Consider the following 23948-nt stretch of genomic DNA (forward strand, 5'->3'; position numbering starts at 1 on the left):
TTATGAAGATACAGAGAAAATAGATTAATAAAGGACAATGTATTATGGATTAGCATTTTGATTATGACATCACAGCAGTGGTAATATCTATTAAACGAGAATGGATTATATGAAACTGTGATTCCATGTTATTTTTATCTATTTCCAATAGGAGAATGACAAATCAGATTTTTCCTCTTAATTTTTCAGTTTTTTCCTCCTGAAAAAATTCAAATTCAACTAAAAATGTTAAAAATCAGGAGGAAAAAATCTTATTTGTCTTTCTCCTATTAGAAAATGATAAGGATGATGTGGAATCACAGTTTCATACAATCCTTTTTCTCTATTAAACCCCCATCAAAATCTTTTTTATTTTATGCAATAGCTAAAATATTGCTTTCATGTTCATATTATCTACTACATTGCATGGAACCATTTATGTATGATGTTGACTATCTCATCTAAGAATTGTTCACAAATTAATCTCTATTACATATATATACACACAAATGCCAATTTAATTCCAAGCAATTTAGATAACCAATTAAATTTGTTATATTGTTGCCTCGACTTGGACATGTGACAATAGGAAAAGCGATTAGGAGACACCTCCGCTGTATATTGTTCGGACGGTCAATCAATAACTGACTATCCGCATGCCCTGTACCACCCATAGGAGGAACTATTCATCTTTAGCCACCCGCTATTAAAAGGGAACCACCCACGAACCATCACTCTCTTATAAATACCCTAAGGTATCAACATAATGAGGGGCTCTTCTCCCCTTTCAAAATCCTAATATGCTAAGTTCTCAATCACCTCCACCTAGGCTCTCTACTTTTTCGGCACTTGGCCCCGACAAGAGTGAATCGATTTTCTTCGACACCACCCTCTCTTCACCCTCATTGATATTATGTATCAACAAAATCAATTTAACTATTTTCAATTATCAAATTAAACTCAAACAGTTTTAACTAATGAATGTGAATAGTTAATTGAATCTGTTTTTAATTTTTTTTAAAATAAATCAAATTACTAAATAGTAATAATAATTGAGTTGTAAATGTGGATAATAATGAAATCAAAGTGAATAGCAAGTTGCAATCAAATTCACCCACCAATCAAATCATGTAAAAAAGAAAAAAGGTTGAGATATTGATAGAAACTTAATACACATAATGTAGGAGAACCATCAATAGCTATCTTGTCTAAAAGCCAAAATACACATAGTCCAATTACTTAAATAAAGGATAGGCTGTCCCTTTGCTTATGTGTAAAGCCTAAAACATATGTGAGCATGATTAGAGAAACTCAAACATCCAAACACACAAGATAAACCCTAAGATCATGATTATGACTCCCATATTACTACTTTCAACTTCATCTTCAGACAATACCAAGTTTTAAATTTTTTTTTTTTCCTGCATAGATTCTTTAAAACATGATAGGAGCTCATTAACAAGAACCCCACTTTATCAAGGTTATATATAATGTAAAATTTGGGTGATTTTTGAACCCATCCTTTCATTAAACTCAACTATATTGTTGTTGGCTGCCTAGCTAGCAATCATACTCCTTTTTAAATATTCTTTTATATTTGATGTACTAATCATTGATAAATCAATCAGATGATGATACGTGATTTTAAAATGATTTTAATTTTAATTTTTTTCATTAAAATTAATAAGGTTATGCAAAATCCGGACTCATTTGATAAATAAACAAAATGTTTAAGTGAGGGAGGAAAATAGGAGAGACTATTATGTTATTTTATTTAATATTTTTCCCTCCAACCAACGTTCAACTATATTTAAACACATGGTTCGGATCCGAAGCGGAAGGGTCGTAGCCTTAGCAAATGAAGCTTTGATTTGGTCTAAAAGGGGCCCCCACGAAGAGTAAAAGGGGACTAGTTTAGAGCCCCCAAAGCACCATCTCGGCATGTTTCGGCTAAGGGCAGAAGGCTGCCGGCCCAATCCTAAGCCTTTCAAACATGTGGGCTCCATTGACCCACATAAAAAGAGGCATGCGTACATTACTTAAATCAAAGCAAAAGGTTTGCCCCCATTTTCTTTTTAACAATATTTATTATAAATAAATAAATATCCAAAGGGATGGATATACTTTTTGATATGGGGAAAGCTTGAAATTCAAAGACTCTAATCTAGACTAGGGCTATCCTTTGCACATGCAAAACCATGTACAATGTTCTTCCCTTTCCCCTCCCCAAAAATATAAAATATATAACATTTTAAAATCTTTTTCCCTAGGAAAGAAAACCTTTTAATTGGTAGGTTCTATGTTCATTTATTTATAAAAGTAGTATCCCGGATTTTAAACGTTTAAGTTTGAGTTTTATTATGGGTAATTACGTGTGAGTTGTTTAGTTTATTAGTTAATTTTAGTTATATTAAGTTAGTTATTCATTCAGTATTTTTAATGATTGATTTTAAGTGAAATAATTGTCGCTTCAAATAATTATTAAAGTAATATTATTTCATATTAGTTAAATTTAGGTTAGATATTTTATATATACAAGATTATATGACACCTAGAATGTGAGTGGAAGAAAAATATATATATAAAAGAAATTAATATATATTTATCTTTAAAATTAGAAATGTCAAATTTTTTTGGTAGATAGAAATGTCAATCTTTTGAAGTAATAGCATTTTGTTTTTAAATATTTACTTTTAGAGGTTCTATAAACATAAAGACCTTTAAAACAATATCTGTTTTTTTTAGTAAAAATGATGATTTGGACTTCTTTTCTAGTTAATCTTTGATTAATTTGTGACATAATTTTAGTAAAAAAATTTATATTAGCATAGATACAAGTCATTTGTCATTTTACGGGTTTCAATCGATAATTAAATTAGTATATAGTAAAATTGTTCTTTGTTCTTATTCAAAATGATAAAATTTTGATTTAATCCTTATAAAAATACAGGTTGTTAAAATGGTGAAACTGGCTATCACAAAAATATATAACTTAATTTCGCCTCCTCAAAAAGAATTTCTAGCTTTACCCATAGTAAATATATCTTATATATTTAAAATCAAGTGTATACATGTATGTATATCCTTGAAAAGGGAGTTTACTAATGCCTTTTTTTGCACTTTGGGGTTGAATAAAACAGATGAGATGAAGCTAACAGCGAGCGGTCACAATCTAAGAAGCTTGCAATCATTCTTAGGTACCAACAATATCGGCCAAATTCAAAGGCTTCAATATCTTGTTCCCGAATAAACTTTGTAAAAGCACTTAAAACTCAAAATTATTATCACCGCAATGCATGCAGCTGCTTATATCAACAGTAAATATTGAAAGCAACATCAGTGGTCCCTAATCCATGGAGCAACAAGCTATAGCTATTTTCCTTTCTTTCATTAAACAAAACTTGGGACATGAAATCACATATTCATAGGCATGTCTTGCACCATTGTAAGAGAAACGCATAATTCGTAAACTATATATTATGTAATCCATGGTCTTTGCAACAGCATGTGCCATAGTTCATGTAGAACTGACCACCATTAGTTCAGGTTTAAGACATTGGAAAAATGGGTTACGAGGATGAGCATCGTTGTCGTTTCCCATGAACTCATGGAAGGAACTCTCATTGTGCTATCATCATGATAAGCTTTGAACAATGACTGGTGACCACTCTTGAATTCAAAGAAGCAATTCACAATGATTGGAGATATTGGTTACAATTAAACTAGGAATTATTTATATAGTTTAATAGTTATGTCCTGGTTTTTGAAAAAAAAAAGTTGGAAGGCTTTATTTTTAAGTGAAGTTTTAGTTGGTGGATAATGATGGGAACCTTATAAAAAGGCAGTCTTTTTTCTCCAACAAGAGTGGCTTTATCAATGACCTAATCAAGCTAAATTAAAAGCCTAACTTTGAACAAACTCCTCTCTTTTGCCTCATTTCTCTCTATATATAAAAAAAATTGGAAACCCAAAGTATTAGATTAAATTAATGCAAGAATGTATATTATATATGCTAAATCATGATGCACAATGTTTTCCAAAGTCTCATCATCTTGGATCATCTTTTGTATACAACCCATGTGTCTTAAACAACCCAATGCTTGACATAGACTGTTTATTTGTTTAGTAGCCAAGAAAAATAGAAAAAAAGGGATTTATTTAATTGAGTATTTATTAATTTCCCACATTAGAATCTAAGTGTATATGCATTGCATGCAAATAGCTAATTTAGACTCCATTTGTTTGCTAAGAAAATATTTTCTGAAAAATAAGCTATTATGCGTACCGGATAGCTTCGATCACGTGTGTAGTACTATGTGCAGGCTACTACGTGTATCGGATGAAAATGGTCACATGTGTAGTACTATGTGTAGGCTACTATGTGAACCGGGTATCATTGAATATAAGGTGGTTGCTCTGTGTTAATTCCACCGTGTATCTATTATTATTCCGAAGTGTTCATCAGAAAATCGACTAAGTGTAATTGAATGATGAATATATATGTGGAATTTAATTGAAGATTGACTTGAAATTGGAAATGAGAAATTGGAGTGCTTTGAATATAGGGATGAATTTAATGAATTGTATATGAATTGAAATGAACTATTGGAATGAGATGCGAAAAGTTCAATGGAATTGAGATAGTGAAAAAGTGAAATTATGAAAGAATGCATTTTACAACAAAACAGTTTAGATAGCAACAGTTGTGTGAGTTTGAAAAATCACCAAAAATGGTGGAAATTGAATTAGAGAGTGAATAAGATATGAAATGAAAGCTTAATGAGTCTATTTTTATATAAAAGAAACAAAGCAAGAAAAAGAGTTATATATTTTGAGATATTTGAATTTTAGTGAGGCATGGTCGGATTGATTTTGGAATCCCCTGTTCTGACTTTGGAAAATAATTAAAAATTGTAAAAAAAATAATTATGAATTATAATTTATATGCTTAGAATTCTTAATGAGTCTACTTTCAAAGGAAATAAACAGAAATATCATTCGAATTCTGTATAATGAGATAATTCATTTTTAGTTAGGAGAGGTCAGAGATGTTGAACAGTGAAATAGGGGTGACTTTAAAGAATAAACTGTACTAATTGGCCAAGCCAAAAATTCTGAAAATTTTATGGTAAGAAGATATGTGAGTCTAATTTTAGGGAAAATTAATGGATCTTAATTGCAGCTCTGTAGCTCTAGATAAAAATGATTTAGTGACTCTGACTCAAATAGACAGCTTGAATTTAAATATAAGTAAATAGTGAAATTATGTATAATGCTATTTAAGCATGTCATATACATAAAGGATGTGGGATGGAGAGGAGGAGGACTATAAAGCATATGAATGAATTGTGTATAATTGGTTATATGCCTGATTATAATCAATAAACGTTGAAATAGGAGTGATGCTTATATTGGTGCATTACTGATCATGGTAAGCTCATGAGAGAAAATAAAGTTTCATAGCATATGTGTGTGGTATATTTAGCATGAAATGATGTCATGAGTGGCTCATGAATTAACTCATGTTGGTAAGTTGATGCATAATTATAGTATTCAAATATATACATATTTGTAATATTTTGTTATGTGGTTCAAAAAAAGGGTAATAAATAGCATAATGAAAATTCGGCCATGGTGCTAGTTTATGTTAAAGGAGTGTTTTATGGCATATCTTAAGTAATGAAATGTTATGAATTTTTAGGTTAATTTTCTAGTCAAATAAATGAGAAATGAATTGATTGCGTATTTGTAATTTTGACATATGCTTGGTATATGAAACATAATAATATATGCTTGAATAAACTTTAAGTATTCAAATGACATGGATTTGATGGTGATAAGATTCGAACATTGAATTCATGAAGCATAGGTGATGTATTATTGTTGTGTGATAGCTTGGTTTGAGAAATTGGTTAGGTAAATGGTAAGTGAAAGCATTTATGGATTTAGAAGAAAATTTGGAGTGAACATGAAATTTAGCTCAATTAAATGATTTCATTAAGTAAGCATTGTGTATACCAGAATGTGTTAGTGAAATACATATTTGTAAATTGACATTCGAAGTTCAGTAAGTGATATATGAAATTAACATGAAAAGATTTATGATTGTGATTAATATTGATTCTGACATAAAGTGGATTATTTAATATTGGATTGATTTAACGGATATATTGAGCATATGAATGGGTATGTATTGGGCCTTGTAAACCCTAATTAGCAACTCAAAGATAATAATTTAAAAGTTTTTAATATGTTTATAAGTGTATTTATTCTGGTAATGCCTCGTACCCTATTCCAGCGTTGAATACGGGTAAGGGGTGTTACAATGTGACATCACTAGATTCGACCCTAATGTTTAGGCCGGGTTTGGGGTGTTACAAACAATACAAGGATAAACCATACAACAGATCATGTATCGAGAACATATGCCAAGCTTTAATGAAATAAGCTCAGCAAGAGGGCAACATATGCACAATTTAACTAAAACAAACAGTTTCCTCTGTTCCTTTCTGGAGTTAACAATTAACAATAAGCACTGTGATCAAATTTCCTATAGTCACAACAACTTTTCGGAGCAATCTTACATCATTTAGAAAAGTTTTCTAGTTGTTCAGTAGCATAATCTTCACATCATTTAAAAAAATTTACACTATATTAGAAAAATTAGAAAAATTTACCCAGTTTTTTTTATCTATATTAGAAAAAGTTTTGGCTGCTGATATAAGCAAACTCATCAGAAGCAAGAAATAATAGTGTCTCTACCATCAATTGGTAAATTGTTAAGGTTGGATTCAAACCCAAATCTTTCTCCATATCCCCCTCACTCTTTTTCATATCAATTTTTTAGAATAAATCACAGCCCTTCCCTAATAAGTACAAAAATAAACAGCCCTTTCCCCATATCAATTTTTTTCGTTCTTACCTTCGAGAGAGGAAGATGAACGCCATCGCCGACTGGTGGTGCAGTGCAGATTTTGACAACAAAATAAGAAGATGGGAAAAATCAAATATGAATGCCGTCGTCTGGTTTTGAGAATCATTGTTGGCTAACGACAAGCAGAAGATCGGGGTGTCAAGGATGGAGGAAGGGAAAAAGAAAGGGAAGATCAGGGTGTTGAGAATCATTGTTGGCTTCTTTTCCTAAAAATGTCTTACCAAAATAAAAAGGGTAAGACGTTTTCCTAAATTAAAGGCTTCTTTTCCCATGTTTTGTAATACATTTTACCTTATGAAATTATTTTCAGCCAAACAAACACTAGAAAAGGCTGAAAAGCTTTTCCAGAAAATGTTTTACTGGCAAACAAACAGAGCCTTAGTCTTCCAAAGCGAAGAGAGGAGACTGAGTATCTTTAAAAAAGAAACCCTTTCTTTGTGTCACATTAGAATCTGCTGAAGGAAATATGAAGATAACCAGGGTTTAGTTTAGTTTAGTTTAGGTTAGGTTAATTATATTATTAGATTCTGTAATTTGTGTAAGTTGTGGATTTAATACTTGTATTTTAATTTGGTCTTTTTCAATTCTTGTACTTTTAGAATTTGAAAATTTTAGTCCTAGCCAAATGGTAACTATTAAATTCATTAAGTTTTGTTATTTTCAAAATTTGATGTGTAAAACATATTATTGTATGTGTAATGCTATATTACCCTGTTATTTTCACGTATTACTCACAAAAAATCAGTTAATAGATTAAACGACTTCATTCGCATTAAGACTAAAATTTTGAAATTAAAAAAATACAGCAACTAAAAGTGATATAGTTGGAGAACATAGAATAATCTATAACTTTAAGCATAAGACATAACTGATAGTATAATTTATCCAAACAGATTTAACTGGTACCATTTGGTCAGGACAAAAATTTCAAATTTTAAAAAGTACAAAGACTATAATTGATAAAATTAAAGTACGGATACAAAATCCACAACTTACACAAAGTACAAGGTCTAATAGCGGAATTTGACCTTTAGTTTAATGGTTCATATGGTCAAAAATTCGAATGGGTTAAATCACTATTTGGGGACTTAACTTGGTAACTATTTCTGTATTGAGACTTGCACTTTTTTTCTCAAGTTAGCCCTTGAACTTGACAATTATTCTCATAGTCAGACTTGAACTAGGCAATTGTTCTCACATTGGGGCTTGAACTTTAGGGTTTTCAAGGAAATTTTAGAGGCTGACTTAGAAAAAAAAGTTTAGCCCTAATATGGGAGCAATTACCAAATTTAGGGACTAACATGAGCAAAATAACTTAAAACCCCAAGAACGATTTACCAAGTTAAAGTCCCAAAAAGTGTAACAACCTTATTCGAATCTTCACATCCGTAACCTGTTTCCAAGGAAAGAAAAGTTACGAGGACATTAATGTTATTATTATTAGGGCAAAAGAGTTTATAAACACTAGCATTGTCCCTATCCTATCATGACCAGTTCCCTCACACTGTCATAAACTAGAATGGTCCCTAAATTTTTGGGGTATACAAGGAAGTGAGAGAGGGCTTGAAGACTAGGAATATGGGTGTCATCAACACTCCAAGTGATGATGATGACTGAATTGGACAACTCAACTCTCTTCAAACCTTTGTGGATAGAAAAGAGGTGATGAAATGAGTTGCTTGTAGAGGAAATTTAAAGGTGCATGATTCCATCCAATTACTAAAAAAGATGCATATGAATTGTATAATCAGATCACTTTCATTTTCAATGGGATTTGCAATCTATATATTCTAAACATGGGAAGATACCTTCAACTATAAAAATTGGATATAGAGGACCTTTCAGCTGGTTATAAAAACTTAGATTATTTACTTTAGTTTTTTAGGTAATTATAGGCTCTCTCTCTCTATATATATAAGCTGCCTAAAACTCAGGACCATGGTTTAGTTGGAAGACAGGTTGTCTGAATTCTTATAAATAAATAAATGAATGAATTCATCTTATATATACTAAGCTTTGCAGCAATATATCAGCTTTTCATTTCAGAAATGAATAGAAAAACTATATGAAAAGTAAACATGTTTTGAGCTTGTTTATTATGGTTTCTGACTCTCTATTACTTTGGTGTTATATATATATATATACTGCAGCCAAAATATGGTGCAGAAGTCACTTCAGTCACACTAATATTGAGAGACTTTTGAACAATACTAAAGAAGGCAGGTCCATTGTCTCTTGAGATAAGCTTTGGCTTGGCCAATGCTTCCTGAATTGTATCTCACTTCATTGAAACAGTCCAAACATCGCAATTAAAAGGCATAGTTATAAACATAGTTATGATTAACCGTGTTAATTATTTGGATTAATTAAATCATTGCTTAATTAGTAGGCTAGTTTGCTTAATTATTTACTTAATTAAATTAAGTTTAAGAAAATTGACATTATTTTTCTTACATTTCTCTTTCCCATCCACTATTTGCTCCCCGCAAGGCCCCAGTCCCTTCCTATCAGCCTAATTCAGCCATTAGTAGGCTAGTTCGCCACAGTCTTGAAAGGCAGTGCTGGACTCAAATGAGTGCCTTGATGTTGGAACCTTGTACTTTGGGCCTTTGTGCAAATACCATAACCCAAAATGCTTCTAATTAGGACGCCTTTTAACTATCTAAACCCATTAATCTCAACCTATAATTAATATTAAAATCTGAATTTTAAATTTAAATTTGTTAAATATAATTTTTTTTAATTATTATATGAGCTAATCAAAAGTTTTTATTGCAGTTGTTGAGTAATTTGTTGATGTAATGTAATGAAAGAATAGAATTGTAGTTTTGAAGGATTTATGAATGTAAGAACTGATTAAAATTGTAATTACTGAAAATAAATATTTTAAATTTTATTTCTAAAGTCATCTTTGTTTCTAAATTTTAAAAAAACTAATGCAATAAATGTGGAGTGGGGATGCACTGCTATAGGGGAGTTGGGTTTTGGGAGAAATATTGGTGTGAGACTATGAAGCATTCACACAAACACATAATAATACGAACATGGTAACATAATAAGTTTAAAAAATTAAAGATATGGATATGATAATAAAATATTTTTTATATGTAAATGAAAATATTTTTATATATTTTAGTTTTTTTTTTATTTTTTTATATTTGCTGGATTAATAAAATAATACCCAAGATAGGGCCCTTGGGCTGCCCAAAAAAATCCTTTCATTTTCTAGACTACTTCAAAACTTTGCTTTCCCTTTCATTCTCAATTGTGGTTTTTCAATTCGAGGCCCCTATTCATCATGACTATGTTGGGATCGTCTCCGACCTCCTTTTTTTTTTTTGACATATTCCAGCATGTCCCATGCATATTCAGATGTGTCCGACGAGTGTCCATGTTGGACACACGTACGACATTGATACAAAGAGGGATGAGTGGTGTCCGTACTTCCTAGGTCTGGGATCAATCCTGCAAGCGGAAATGGGAGCCATAACTGAAGGGCTTCAGTTACCGACTGGTGGATTTGGAATGTGACAGTCAAGAAGCAGTGAAGATGGTCTGGAACAGGATCCTTGTGGAATAACATCTGCAGCAGCTGGTGAATCGGATACTTGCTAAGTAGAGATTGGCTCGTGGATTTTAAACATGTGTTGCGTGAGACGAAAGCAATTGCAGATTTTATAGGTCAAATCCTTTAGACGAGAACCTCTACATCTAAGGATTATATCTGGCCCTCTGTCGAGATATTGGAGGTTGCTGCTGGCCAAGTTGAGCAGCTATGCATCAGCCACCACTAGTTAAACCTCTTATGCAGCTTTAGTAAAAAAAAAAATCATAGGCAAAAATAAAATAAGGTAAAATTAAAAACGCTTGCACCAAATAATAACATTTGGAAATATATATGATTTTTCATCTAAAAAAAATATAATTTTGTAAGTAAATAATTTTACTACTGGGTTTTTCACTAAAAAAGGGGAAAAAGTTAGTGGATAATTTATGAACCTAAACTATACATATAAATGATTAGAAATATGATGGTCCCAATAAAATAAACTAAGATGTATTTTCTATATTAGGTAATCATATTGGTAGGACCCCATAACAGCTTGGAATGGTGTGGTTAAACAAACAAATTTAAGTGTAATTTATTAAGCTCCAAAAATGGGAAAATCTCTGTCACCACTTACTACACATATTTTTTCCACTAACCCATTCATGTCTCTACCAGACATATATTTCCACTGACCAAATATGGAACTTCTTTTATATTTTTATTATCAAACAATAGTTAAAACTCCACTAATATTGTTCATAGTAATTCATGTATCCTTGTAATTTTTACATATTTTTTAATATATTTTAAGTTCAACAATAGTATCTGTTGTAAGTTAAAAGATAGGATTAATAAAACGACTGAAATCATAATTCTACTAGATTAAAGATATCCATTCTAGTAAATGCTTGGTCTCCACTAGAGTTGATCATGAGTTTAATCGGTCTATAATTTGGTTGAGGTAAAATTTTAGGCACGTTTTTTAGGTCTGGGTCTGGCTCGACTGATAAAATAGGCCTAAAATGTTAAAACTCAAACCTAACCCGCCCATGCTAAATTTTTTTATATTATTTTTTCTATAAAAAATAAATTTTAAAAAATAATACATCAAATACACTGAAAACATTAAAATAAAAATTTTCCAACAAATTGAAAACAAATTTTTAAAAAAAGTCCTTATATTAAAATAACATAAATATGTGTGTAACTTAACAAACAAATGTCTTTAAAATAGTAGCAAAATTAATAATAAAGCAAAAGTTATACAATATCTAAATAATAACAATATAATAGCTAAATGGTAGCAAAATAATGTGAAAACAACAATATTTTCTTTTACAAATTCAAGTCGAAATGGATTAGGACCAAGCCAAAAAAACTTACCCAAACTCTAGGATATTTTTTAAACGAACTTTTTATTATTATTATCAAAACCTATTTTTTAGACTTATATTTTATTAAATCTTTTCCCTTTTCGAATGAATCTATGAAATCTAATCTCCACACATTCTCAAACAATCAATAATTTGAAGATAGTTAAAGTCCCGAATACATTATCTTAAACTATCTCTTTTTACACCTTATTGTCCAAATATTTTGTAAACATCCTTTATTTTTCTTTATTAAAATATGGAAAAACGTCTTAAAGCACCGTTTTCGTTATGTTATAGATCCATCCATCTTTCAAACCGCAAAATCATCTCCAACTCATCCATGTCCAAAAAATACGTTAACATGGGCATCACGAAGTTGTTTGCTTTTTACAATTTTTTTATATAAATAAAAATATTTTCTAAAAAAAGACACAGTATACTTCTTTTTCTTATCATATAGAGCAAATTAAGGCCAATTATTCCAAAGGAAATATTAAAATATTAAAATATAGTGAATAATTTAGCCTTGGAAGCGGCAATTATACTCTGAATGTGATCACCCAATCGAGCGGCGGGCAGCTATATAAAACAATAGTAGTGGGAGGGAGGGATCACCAAATCGAGCGGCGGGCGGTGCTGCTGATATACCCACCCCTTTATTTATTTATTTTATACAACGCAACATCGATTTACCTTTTTTATAATACAATACACAAGGCTTTATTTTTAACCGTACACGTGTCTAATCATCTATCATCGTCTATATCCTACCGCACTCTATCGTTTGATTCCGTCAACGGCGTGCCTTTATCTTTCTGCAAAGTGAAAGGTCAGTCCCGTAATTTCACATTGTCCTTATCGTCCTTTGATTGATTTCAGATTAGAAAATGTCAATTTGTGTTACCACTTAATCCTTTACTGTTTACTAAAATATTATTAAATAAATTTTAGCCAAAAAATAATTTTATTTCAATATAACTTATATATATATATTAGAGTTAATTTTAATTTAATTAATTCTTATTTTTATTTATATCCGAGGGACAATTGACATCACGAGAGAATACTTAAGAAACATCCATGAATGACCTTCCGCTTGCTCTCTACTTTGCATCACTTGTCTTATTCTCTACATGAAGAACATTCAAACGGCCTCACATGGGTGATTAGCCACTCGGGCATCTCATCCACCATGCCACTTACTTTTAGCGACAATGCATTCATCTTCATATGGACTACTAAAAGACTACTAGACATAACAACCTTATATTGTGTCAGAGTCACAGTGCACTCCACAACAACCCACATACAATGACCTTGTCACCTGACCGACAACACGACCATCATGTCCCGTATTTGTCGGTGCTGTGACCTCACTAAGCACGAGACTTCTTTCCCTATAAATATCTTGTACAAAGATGAAAGAGAGATTGATCTTTTAGCCTTTTAGCAACCTTAAGCATAGATTAGCACTATGCCTCCTTTGTTCTCATATCTTCCTCCTTAGTTATCTTCTTTCTCCAACTCACCGTCTATTGAGGTGAACCGGTCTTTCTTGGCACTACCACTTTCTCCTCATTGTCTCCTCCCTTGTTGATACTTGTATCAACATCTATATTTTAAAAAAATCACATGGCAACTATATTATTATATGCGTACTGTCATTTAACTTACTACTTTCACACTATACTAAAAAAAATGTTATTTTAGTTAATAGATTTAACGACTATCAATTGAGTCAATACTAAAACTTTAAAATTAAAAAAAATACAAAAACAAAAATGATCATATATAAGAACAAAGACTAAATCTAAAACTTACATCTAGTACAAAACTAATAACGGAACTTGACTTGTATATTTAAATACTATTATTTACGTCAAAACTATAATTAAAAATTCAAAAGTGTATGAATTCAATCTACAACTTACTTATAATAAAATAACTAATAGCAGAACTTGACCTTAATTTTACCAAAGGTCCCAAACTATAGTCAAGATTCTAAATTGATCCCTAACTTCAAAACGTTTTAATTAATTTCTCAAAGTAATAATATTATATCGGACATGCGTTTTATCAACTTAGATGTTAAGTTAGACATTAAATATCAATTTAAATAAGATGTATAGCATATTAAAAAATTTGATCAAATTATAAACATGTGTAAATTTATTTTAAGAACGATTTCTAACATAAATATATGCCAATAATAGTAAATATTATTATTTTATAAAAGTCCTTTTAACTCCACAGGGTTAAAAAGTGACATATTTTTATTTTCTTTTATTTATTTATTAATTACATGCGACGATGTCTTAATTTTATTCAAATAATTATTGAAATAATAAATTTTAAATTTTTTTTTCATACATCTCTCAGTTTGAAGCTTCGACCTACAAAGTATTGTTATATACAAATGGAAAAGAAGGATTCCATTTTAAGAAATGCTTCTGTATTTTATTTTTATCTTCCTCAATCCTCATTATTATTATTATTTATCAAATTCTATGCCATCTTTTTAATTCCAACTAAAAACATTTTAATAAATTAAAAAGAATAAACTAATTAAAGTTATACTAAAACCGTTGAATATATTAATAAATAGAGTATTTTAGATTGATATGATAGAAATATCGAATCAGTTCGAAAATTTACATGATAAATATAATTATATTAATAAATTTAATAATTAAAATATTAAAATATTAATCGTGTAAATATATATATAACCAAATCAAGGAAATGATTAGAAAGTTATTGTCGTCCCTTAGTATATGAATAAAATAATAAAACTTAATCTCATGCTAATATACAAAAATTAAGAATATTCTGGGATTTTAATATGTAAAACTTGTATGATTCAAATTATTTTGTCTATAAAATTAAGTTGTGGTATTAAAAATTGATATAATGAAATGACCAAAAAGAAATATTAATCAAATCAAATTAATGTCTATTTTTATTTTTACATAATTTGTAAGATAAAAAACAATTAAAAGAAAATACCGTTAGTGCCCAATTTGGGTGTTTACTGAATCAAAACCCGAAGTCAAAATTACAGTTAAACTGCTCCACAGAGACCAAGGGTAATTTCGTACTTTCAATCTGCGATGAGGCCGCGAAGTTGCGTAGCCCATAATTATTGATCAACGTTTTTTTTTTTTTTTTAAAACTGCTTATTTCCATTTTAATATTAATACAGCAAGAATGTATATATATATATATATACATATCTCAAAAAAGAAAAAATAGCACGTAAAAACAAAAATTAATCGGTTTTATATATACAAACAGCAAAGAAAAAGCTACAGCTGAAAAACAAATTTCCAGACATTGCAAGAAAAACAACACATTTTTTCCCTTTGTTTTTCAGTTCTGTCTTCCTCCTCCCAGGTAATAATTTTCTCTCTCTTTGTTTTTTTTCCCTTTTTGGTTTGATTTTAATGAAAGAAAAAAAAGAAGATATGTAGATATTTAGATATTTATGGATGCTTTCATTTTGTAAATTTTGGTTGGATTTTCTTTTATTTTATGCTCAAGGAATCCTGATTTGAATGGTTGAAATATTGTCCTTTTTATTTTTCAATTGAGGAAAAAAAATTAAAACTTTAAGAAAAGGTAACGGTAAATTTATTTTTGGGGTCTGGTTTTTGGTGAAGTCTGATGAATTTTGTCAATGTATGGTTTACTAATTTTCCTTTTTTATGATCTGGGTTTTCTTTGTTTTCTAAAGTTTTATATGGTAATACAGATCCGGGATGATGGATATTAGGGAAAAATGGTAAATTTTTTCTCCCTTTAAAGATTCGTATTTGATTTGCCTAAAGCTTAAGGAAGAAACAAAGGATTGTGGAATCTTTGAATTCATTTCCCATTTCATGATTTTGGTGTTTAGTTGTGAATCAAAGAAGATTGATATTTATTTGGTCGATTAGGGATTAATAGTTGGGTGTTTTCTTCTTTGTTTGTTTTGGGGTGCAAGGATAGATGGTAAGGGGAGGGAAGGTTGGTCAAAGAAGCAACTTTAAGAAAAGGGTTAGACCAAAGGATGATGATTCGGATGGTTCAGATGAAGATTATGTGGTTTCGGAGGAGGGAGATGAAGAATCTGAGGATGATGTGGAAAAGTATTGTTCTTCCTTAGATGAATGTGCATCGGAAGAGGGTTTCGGGAGTTTTCTTGATGAGGAGGAGGAAGTGGAAGTGGTGAGAAAGGCTGTTAGGTCGAAAGCTAAACGAATGTCTACAACAAGGAAGAGGACGATTGTGGAGAGAAAACCACGAAGGCGGAAAATTGTATTGGATGAAGAGGAGGAAGATGAAGATTATGAGGTGGAGGAAGAAGAAGAAGATGACGATGACGATGACGATGATGATGATGATGATGAAGAGGAGGAGGAGGAGGAGGAGGAAGATGACGACGATGATGAATTCACTCTAGACGAAGAAGATTGTTTGGATGAGGAAGAGGAACTGACTATGAAAATGAAGAAAAACAATATGAAAGTTCATAAGCCAGGGTTGCGGAAAAGAGGTCCTTCTAAACCTAGGAAAAATAGGAAGAAATCTGCTGTTTCTAATAAGCCTTCAAGAAAAGGGGGAAGGAAGAAACACCGGTTGAACAGGAAAAAAAGGGTTGAAGAAGATGATAATGATGATTGTGATTTTGTAGACATCATTCCAGTTGTGAGAAAAAAGAGCAGACTAAACGGAGGACGGAGAAACAAGGCATATGTTGTACCATCCGATTCAGATTTTGTCTTGTCTGGGTCATCTGATTATGAGTATACCATCTCAGACGAAGAGAGAGAGCAAGTGAAAGAAGCCAACCGATTGTGTGGAAGTTTGAAAACCAGTTTGAGGAGTTCATCATCCTCAAAGAGAATTCAGGAGGTTGAGGAGTTGGGCAAGCACAAGAAACCTCCAGGAAGAAAGGGTAAGGAGAAGGTCGAAGAGAAAAAGGCTGAAGTAATAAAACCAGTTTGTGGCATTTGTCTCTCTGAGGAAGATAAGCGAAGATTTAGGGGCACATTGAACTGTTGCAGTCATTATTTTTGTTTCACCTGCATTATGGAGTGGTCAAAAGTGGAATCTCGTTGCCCATTGTGCAAGCAAAGGTTTGAAACAATCACTAAGCCTGCTAGGTCAACAGCAGGAGTTGATTTGAGAGATGTGGTGATTCAAGTACCCAAGCGAGATCAGGTATGTTATACTTCTCATGATAATTTCATCATTTCTTTGGGTTGTTTCTTATTTGTGGTTTGAAATTGCATGTTTGTTGTATGCAGGTCTACCAACCATCTGAGGAAGAACTTAGAAGCTATCTGGACCCATATGAGAATGTTTTTTGCTCTGAATGCCACCAAGGTGGGGATGATGAACTGATGTTACTGTGTGATCTTTGTGATTCATCGGCACACACCTATTGTGTTGGTCTAGGGAGGGAAGTGCCTGAAGATAATTGGTACTGCGATGGTTGCAGGCCCGTAGCTCTTGGTTCCTCTAGTTCCCAAGTCCAAGATTCTTTGCCTGACCAAAGGACAGTAAACAATTTGTACAATAGATTCTCACCCGTTGTAAATGTAGGAGAAAGTTTAGAGTCCATTGGGGTGCCTTCACCTCGTGTACCTTTAACTCCCAGTTTTGTGGGTCTTTCATCTCCTAGATTTCCTGTTGTAGATGTTACCGCTGGTTCCCCAGTATCTGGAGTTGGAGCGCCAACTCTGACAGGTAGGCGGTGGTTACACCGCCAGATTCAAAATCTCCGTTCGATCAATAGGATGAATCTTATGGTTAGTAGGACTGAAGGAATATCAGCTGCCAATATGGGCATTGATCTTGTTAATTCTCACATTGATCAAAGTAGGGAACCAATGGTTCAACAAGCTAGGACAGAAGATGCGGGAACTCAGCCTCAAACACTGTTTGCGGAGAGGTTACAGGACAATCCCTCTTCTTCACTGCAAGGTAGGGACTTCCTTTCTTCAAGGTTGAGCCACTTGAGAAGGCAAGCAGTTCAAGATTCAACTACCACTTCGTTTGGTACATCTGTCAATTTGACGTTATGGCCTGAACTTGCTGGTATTAGTTCAAATGAGCAACTCCATCATTGCAGCAATGGATCAAACATTAGGCCCGATGGTTGTGATTTGCCTTTTTCTGTTAGAGATGACGATAATATTTTGATGGCCAAGGAACAATTGCAGGCAATGGTTGGAAGCCATTTAAAAGCCTTTTCCAACGGTATTGATTTAGGTAAGTGAAGCCCCATCTTCAATCGACTTTATGTGGGGGATATTTTCACATTTCTAAAGAGCACAACCTTTATGCATAAAAAATTACCGTGTCGGTGGTCTTTTAAGTCAGTTTTTTTCTTTAATAATAATTGTTTGTGGATGATTTTTACTTAGTGATTAATTGAGTTCTATCTTGTGTTTTTGGAGACTTTTCAAAGCCTTCTATATGCATATGCAGACAACGGTACTTTCAAGGACATAGCAACTAGTTCCATGCATACCTTATTGGCTGCTTGTGGGCTTGAGCATAGGAGGAGCGAGGTTCACATTGTGCCTCCGTCATCAAATTGTGTGCACATTGAAAGAGTGGCAGCTGGACAGGCGAGCTTAATGAAAGGTTGTTGCTTAACTTGTTTCGATTCTTTTGTAAAAGATGTAGTGAAGAGGATCATGGATACAAGATCCCGACAGTGGTTAAGTTTAGGTCTTTAGTCTTTGGTATAGTTAATGTATCTTTCTTCGTACCTTTAGGTCTTTAGAAGCAAATTTAAAAGAAAAAAAAAAACATTTTTTCACTTGATTTATACTTACAATTCTCTGACATTGAGCCCAAAAAGTGCTCTTTTTCTTATTTGATCATCATAATATATTGTTTGAACGGGCAAAGTCAAGATTTTCTGTACTGCATGCTGAATGCATTTAGTGGTCAAGTTCCCCCCCCTTTGTCTCCTCCTTGTCGTGTGGATCATGTATCTTTGCATCTAGTTTGTGTTAGTAAGTAAGACGGTCGTGCTACAGTTTGATAACCAGCTCAGAGAGCCATTTATGCACAACAATTTAGGCCCAACGGTGTCTGAAGATATAAAACTTCGATGAACTATTTTTGTTCACTGATTGCAATGGGAAAGGTATAACTTCGATGGACTATTTCTGTATACTATTTTTATTTGGACATAGAATGATATACCTGTTAGATACCAGAACATAAATGTTGTAATGGTATTTGATTACTTGAAATGCGATTATAGGCAAAAAAAATGAAGTGAGCTTGACTCTTGGACGAATGCATTATATCATGCTTTTGACAATGATCTTGCATGATGTAAGAGAAGACCATTTTGTATGTTGTCTATGTAGCATGAACTTGGGAGTGCGTTGGTTACGTGTATGCTTAATTTGTTTGATGTTTTTCTTAATATATGTGAAGGAACATTCTCTAGTACTCATGTTTCAAATCTTGTTGGATCTTACTATTGGAAAAGGAAAAAGGGGTTGCAATGTGTAGGATAATAATGAGAAAACATGTTTCTGTACCAATCTGGATGCAGCAGGGAGTTAAAGATCTCCCCTTGCTGTTTCCCTTAAATGTTTCATTGATTTGTAAGAAATTCGTTTCTGACAGTTGTTTCAGTTATTAGGTTTGCTTTGTTCCCTGTTTTAACTAATCTGACTGCCTAGGTTGAAGGGTAGGGCCATTCATCCAGATCTCTTTTCCTTGCTAAAGTGGAAACCTGACAGCTTTTCTTAAGTTGCAGATTTTGAGTGCTCTTCACATGATATGCTTTTCCTCCCCTTTTCATTCTGCTACTTTCACAACTTGCTAATTGATTAAAAAACTCGTTTCTCCATTTCCTCAAAACTAGTATTTTCTTTTTTGTCTTATATACATTTTTAAAAAAGGATCAGACGTGTTTTTAGAATATAATGAAAATATATATTATAGTTTTTTAATGTTTTATGAAAACAGCTAATGACAAATCAAGACCCCTTTTTGTTAAAGAGTTATGCCATATCGTGGTACCACTTTTTGGTAAAAAGGGTACATAAAGCTATGTTGGCTCACGCCATTTCAAGCTAGGGGCTCATCCACATGTCTAAACTTGAAAGCAACACACCATTCAGGGAATAAATTTATTATTTATTATTTTTAATATTGTCGTGACCTGAAATGAAAAGGATGAAGTGGAAACCTGATCAGGCCTAATAACTAAAAAGTCCACACATGCCACATATATATTACACTCATTTCCTACCTTATTTAACACTTTTGCTTAATACATCAAACATATTCACTACAAACAGCGCAGCAACCCATACGGTAGGCGAAGACCCATGCCATAGGCCTCAGCGACCTGTGAACAGCCCGCGATTGCAGCAACCATCCTTTAAGGTTATCATAAAACATCATCAAGAATTGTGGATAACAGCAGCCCTTTAACAAATTCACATCTTTTTGCCTTCTCTTCCTGATCCTTGACTGAAAGAGGAGATGACTGCACATTTCTGCTATCAAAGCCAAATACCAGAATGAGAAAGCAGATAAAAGCCTAAAGATCCCATTAAAAAAGAAAAGCTAGGTCTCCTTGTAATAAGGTTGCTGTACTGGTCCCAGATGAGAATTCTAAATTAGTAAACGAAGGTCTTAATCTCCTTTTTCAAAGGATAGCATAAGTCTCAACTATCCCCACCTAATGACTAGCCAACCAATTTGTCAAACTTGTTGAAGAGAGAAAAATGTTAGAAAATAAAGACAGTGCAAGAGCTGGGAGTCCTTGACTAAAGATGTATTAGTGACTCTTCTTGGTTTTGCTTTTAACAAGTATAATTTTAAGGGTTGAATCCCCCAAGTCAATGACATGATGCTGAACATCTTGTTCTAACTCTTGGGTGGCATAATGAAGATTTGCATGTTAACCTAATGAAACAAAGACATTGCATGTGAACAATTTAAACATATGCTCGATTAGTACCATCTTCTCAAAGAATAGCTTTGATAGATAACTTCTCACTGAGAAACAAAAAGGCCCAAATAAAATAACATTTGCATGCCCTTATGACAATGATTTATTAGTTTGTGCAGAATTTCAAGTGCATAACCAGATAGAAGCCTGTGCACGTTCAAAATATAGGCATCAAGCAACTGGGGGACAGAGAGAACAATCAGATTTTAAACATGCCACAACTTACCTCTCTGACTTATTCACATCTGAACTTTTCGTAGCTGTGTTGGTTTCGCTAGATAACTGAGGCTGCACACTAACAGAATCATCAACGATAGGCAAAATAAACGAAGACAGCAACGGATCAGGTGCAGAGTTCGATGAGGGCGCTATACAAGAAGAACCCCCGAAGAGGGACTGCAGGTTTCCGTCTCGCAGCTCTTTCCTCAGAAGAGAAAGCGTTGAATGAGATCCACTTCTACGTGATCTCCGCTTACGCTGCATATACCCAGTCGTTAAGAAAACAATACAAGGAACAAAGGTGTTAAACAATTTAACTATGAATCCCAAAGATAATTCATAAAAAAACAATAGTAACTTAATACGCGATGATACCTTGAATATATGTCCATGTTGTCGCGTTATATGCGCAACCATATCTACTCCCACCCTCATTGCGCAGACAGGACATACCTGCAAACAGAAACAGTCAATCACAGACACAGTTTAGATTCAATAAACACCTTCCCAATTAGAGTAAAAGGGGCTCACGCACCAGGCAACAGAATAACCTAAAAAGAATAACTACAAAACTCCTTTACGACCAACTTACATACAGAAGATCAATCTACTATTTGCCGACTGATAATAATCCAAAGCTTAAGCCAGTTAATTAAGCATAGAACCATTCTTAATTAGAAGCACTGATCAATGAGAACAATAATGTCAAAATAAAAATCCATTATATACTTGCTTATAACAAATTAAAAAAACAAAAAGGAATTGAGAATACCCCATTGTTAGCCTCCACAGGATGTTCATCATCAATGTGACAGCACAAGCCCACGATATCGAAATACTCTGAACAAAAAGGGCATGGAAACTCCTCTCTTATATCGTCTTCTCCATCCATTTCTTCAAACCCCATAAACATATCTGAATTTCAGGCCACATCCAAACATTATATCAACTTTTTTAGAAGGCCAAAAGAATCTAGTAAAAATCTATATTTTCTTAATGAATTTCCAAGTCCCAAACACACAAAGAGCAAATATTTAAACCCACTTTTTTAAAAAAAAAAAAGGAGAAAGAGAAGAAGATTTTAAGGCCTACCAGATCGTGACTGAAGAGCTGATTGATATCTCCTAGCAGTTGAAGAAAGACAAAGAGTCCATGGATCAGCATCCATTTCTAAATCACCCTCTTTGTGTAGACAATTTCAACCCAAAGATCAAAAAGAACAGAAGTACTTAATTCTGGGTTAAAACTCGAATCCTTTATACTCTGATCTTGGATTCGTAAAGTTCACCAAAATCCAAGAAATTATAAAGGAGGCAAAGCTAGGTTTTTGGGGTTTGATGAAGGAGAAAGTGAGCTGCTTTTTCACCTCTTCAGAAGTGAATTTCGTGGAAGATGGAAACGGATGTCTCGGCGTTTTTATAGTAATATTTTAAGGGTTAATGCACTTTTTGGTGTAAGATTTGGTAAAATTTTCAACATCGGGCCTTATTTTTTTTTCAAGTTAGTCCCTGAAATTGACAATTATTCTTACTTTTATGGCCTGATATTTTTTTGGTCTAAATCTCTAATATTTCCTTGGTAAAAAGTTTAGACAAAAAAGATCTAAGTTCAAATGTGAGAACAATTGTCAAGTTTAGGGATTAACTTAAACAATAAAAAAGTTTAGGCATCAATATGAGAACAATTGTCTAATTCAAAGACTAACTTAGAAAAAAAATAGAATATTAGAAAAGTTACGAATCTGTAATTTGGGAAGTATAGCCATAATATATAATTTTTGCACATTAACACTAATTTCTAATCAGCCATCCATCCATTAGAAATTAATTACTAGATTATCTACACATATTTGGCTCATACTTTATTTAATAACTAAAACTCAATAAATGTTAATCAAATTAGATCACTCTTAATTCAGACTGATATTTTGTAACCATAAATAATAATTATTATATAAATGATGTCTATATTTTCCAACACTAAATAGTTCTAAAAATTGAACCAATTGTTAAAATAGCTTCATCATCATTTTTCATTCAATCGGTTTAATAGTGGGTGAATTAAAAATTAATAAAAATTATAATTTTTTAAAATTTTAGAAAAAAATCAATAAATACAGATAAGGATATAAACCCTCATTTTATAACCACAAATTTAAAACCCCAATTGAGATGATGTTAATATTAATTTTTATTTAATTGATTCAATCGCCTAAAAATTTTAAAAAATAGAAAAATAAAAGAAATTCTAAAAAAAATTATAAATACAAATAAATAATAATTTCAATCTATATTTAACTTTTATTTAGTTACTTGTGCCACGTTTTTATTTTTGGGTTTTGTTTTACGTTGAGTTTTATCATATTAGGCTAAAATTTATGGTCTTAGCAAATAAATTTGGCCAAAAAATAAAGAAACCGATTTAAATCCATTTGGGTTTTCGGTTCAATGATAATTTCGAGCGATTCATTTAAAATTTAGTGTAATATCTCTATCCGAATCACTACACCCATTAATTATGGTCCAATCGATTGGTTCAACCCTAACCATTTGTGTGCAATGAATAAGGGTAAAATAAAATAGAATAACCAAAACCTATAAAACTAGTTCAAACATTTTTTTAATAATATTTTTTAAGTTTCAGTTCCGTGATATTTATTGATTTAAAATAATTTGTCTATTTTCGATTTTATGCTACTAGTTGAATCTTGAATTGTCGGAGCATTTTTTTTTTAATACAAGAGAATCTTGAACTCACGCACCGACTTAAACAACTACGCAAGCACAACCTGCGGATCGATCTCACAATTTTGGGGATGTGATGAACACCCTTGGCCAATAGGCCAAATGTTGAAATTCAGGAGCACCGGTTTTTGGTTTAACCAATCAGTCTTATTCAATTTTGACGAGACATTTT

The 23948-nt window shown here is 32.3% G+C and overlaps 2 protein-coding genes across 14 annotated transcripts; one reads left to right on the plus strand and one right to left on the minus strand.

Annotated features, from left to right (window-relative positions):
- Positions 1 to 15057: 15057 nt before the first annotated feature.
- On the plus strand, positions 15058 to 19291 carry LOC107927257 (uncharacterized). Of its 12 annotated transcripts, none has more exons than XM_016858290.2 (5): positions 15074 to 15229; positions 15588 to 15617; positions 15824 to 17038; positions 17125 to 18091; positions 18280 to 19291. In XM_016858290.2, exons 2-5 carry the CDS (start codon positions 15615 to 15617, stop codon positions 18339 to 18341), a joined length of 2247 nt encoding a protein of 748 aa, XP_016713779.2. In that variant the 5' UTR covers positions 15074 to 15229; positions 15588 to 15614; the 3' UTR covers positions 18342 to 19291. The 12 variants fall into 12 exon arrangements, with proteins under 12 accessions (XP_016713778.2, XP_040960633.1, XP_016713779.2 ...); XM_016858291.2 differs by having other exon boundaries at positions 18291 to 19291; XM_016858285.2 differs by having other exon boundaries at positions 15075 to 15229; positions 18311 to 19291.
- Positions 19292 to 19969: 678 nt separating this feature from the next.
- Positions 19970 to 22457, minus strand: LOC107927258 (protein DEHYDRATION-INDUCED 19 homolog 3). 2 transcript variants are annotated; one of them, XM_016858292.2, is made up of 5 exons: positions 22125 to 22457; positions 21805 to 21947; positions 21408 to 21485; positions 21040 to 21290; positions 19970 to 20355 (listed from the first exon to the last, which is right to left on the minus strand). In XM_016858292.2, exons 1-5 carry the CDS (start codon positions 22198 to 22200, stop codon positions 20247 to 20249), a joined length of 657 nt encoding a protein of 218 aa, XP_016713781.2. In that variant the 5' UTR covers positions 22201 to 22457; the 3' UTR covers positions 19970 to 20246. The 2 variants fall into 2 exon arrangements, with proteins under 2 accessions (XP_016713781.2, XP_040960636.1); XM_041104702.1 differs by having other exon boundaries at positions 21805 to 21926; positions 22125 to 22436.
- Positions 22458 to 23948: the final 1491 nt, after the last annotated feature.

This window comes from Gossypium hirsutum, chromosome D11, assembly GCF_007990345.1.
Source record: "Gossypium hirsutum isolate 1008001.06 chromosome D11, Gossypium_hirsutum_v2.1, whole genome shotgun sequence".
NCBI classification, from domain to species: domain Eukaryota; kingdom Viridiplantae; phylum Streptophyta; class Magnoliopsida; order Malvales; family Malvaceae; genus Gossypium; species Gossypium hirsutum.

What these genes read in the sequence shown, in the direction of transcription:
- LOC107927257 (XM_016858285.2), top strand. An exon ending in AAGTACCCAAGCGAGATCAG is followed by an intron (nt 17,039 to 17,124) that starts GTATGTTATACT and finishes TGTTGTATGCAG; the next exon opens with GTCTACCAACCATCTGAGGA. An exon ending in TTCCAACGGTATTGATTTAG is followed by an intron (nt 18,092 to 18,310) that starts GTAAGTGAAGCC and finishes ATGCATATGCAG; the next exon opens with ACAACGGTACTTTCAAGGAC.
- LOC107927258 (XM_016858292.2), bottom strand. Translation starts at nt 22,200, where the DNA reads ATGGATGCTGATCCATGGACTCTTTGTCTTTCTTCAACTGCTAGGAGA. An exon ending in AACATGGACATATATTCAAG is followed by an intron (nt 21,291 to 21,407) that starts GTATCATCGCGT and finishes GGGTATATGCAG; the next exon opens with CGTAAGCGGAGATCACGTAG. An exon ending in GATGTGAATAAGTCAGAGAG is followed by an intron (nt 20,356 to 21,039) that starts GTAAGTTGTGGC and finishes CTTTGATAGCAG; the next exon opens with AAATGTGCAGTCATCTCCTC.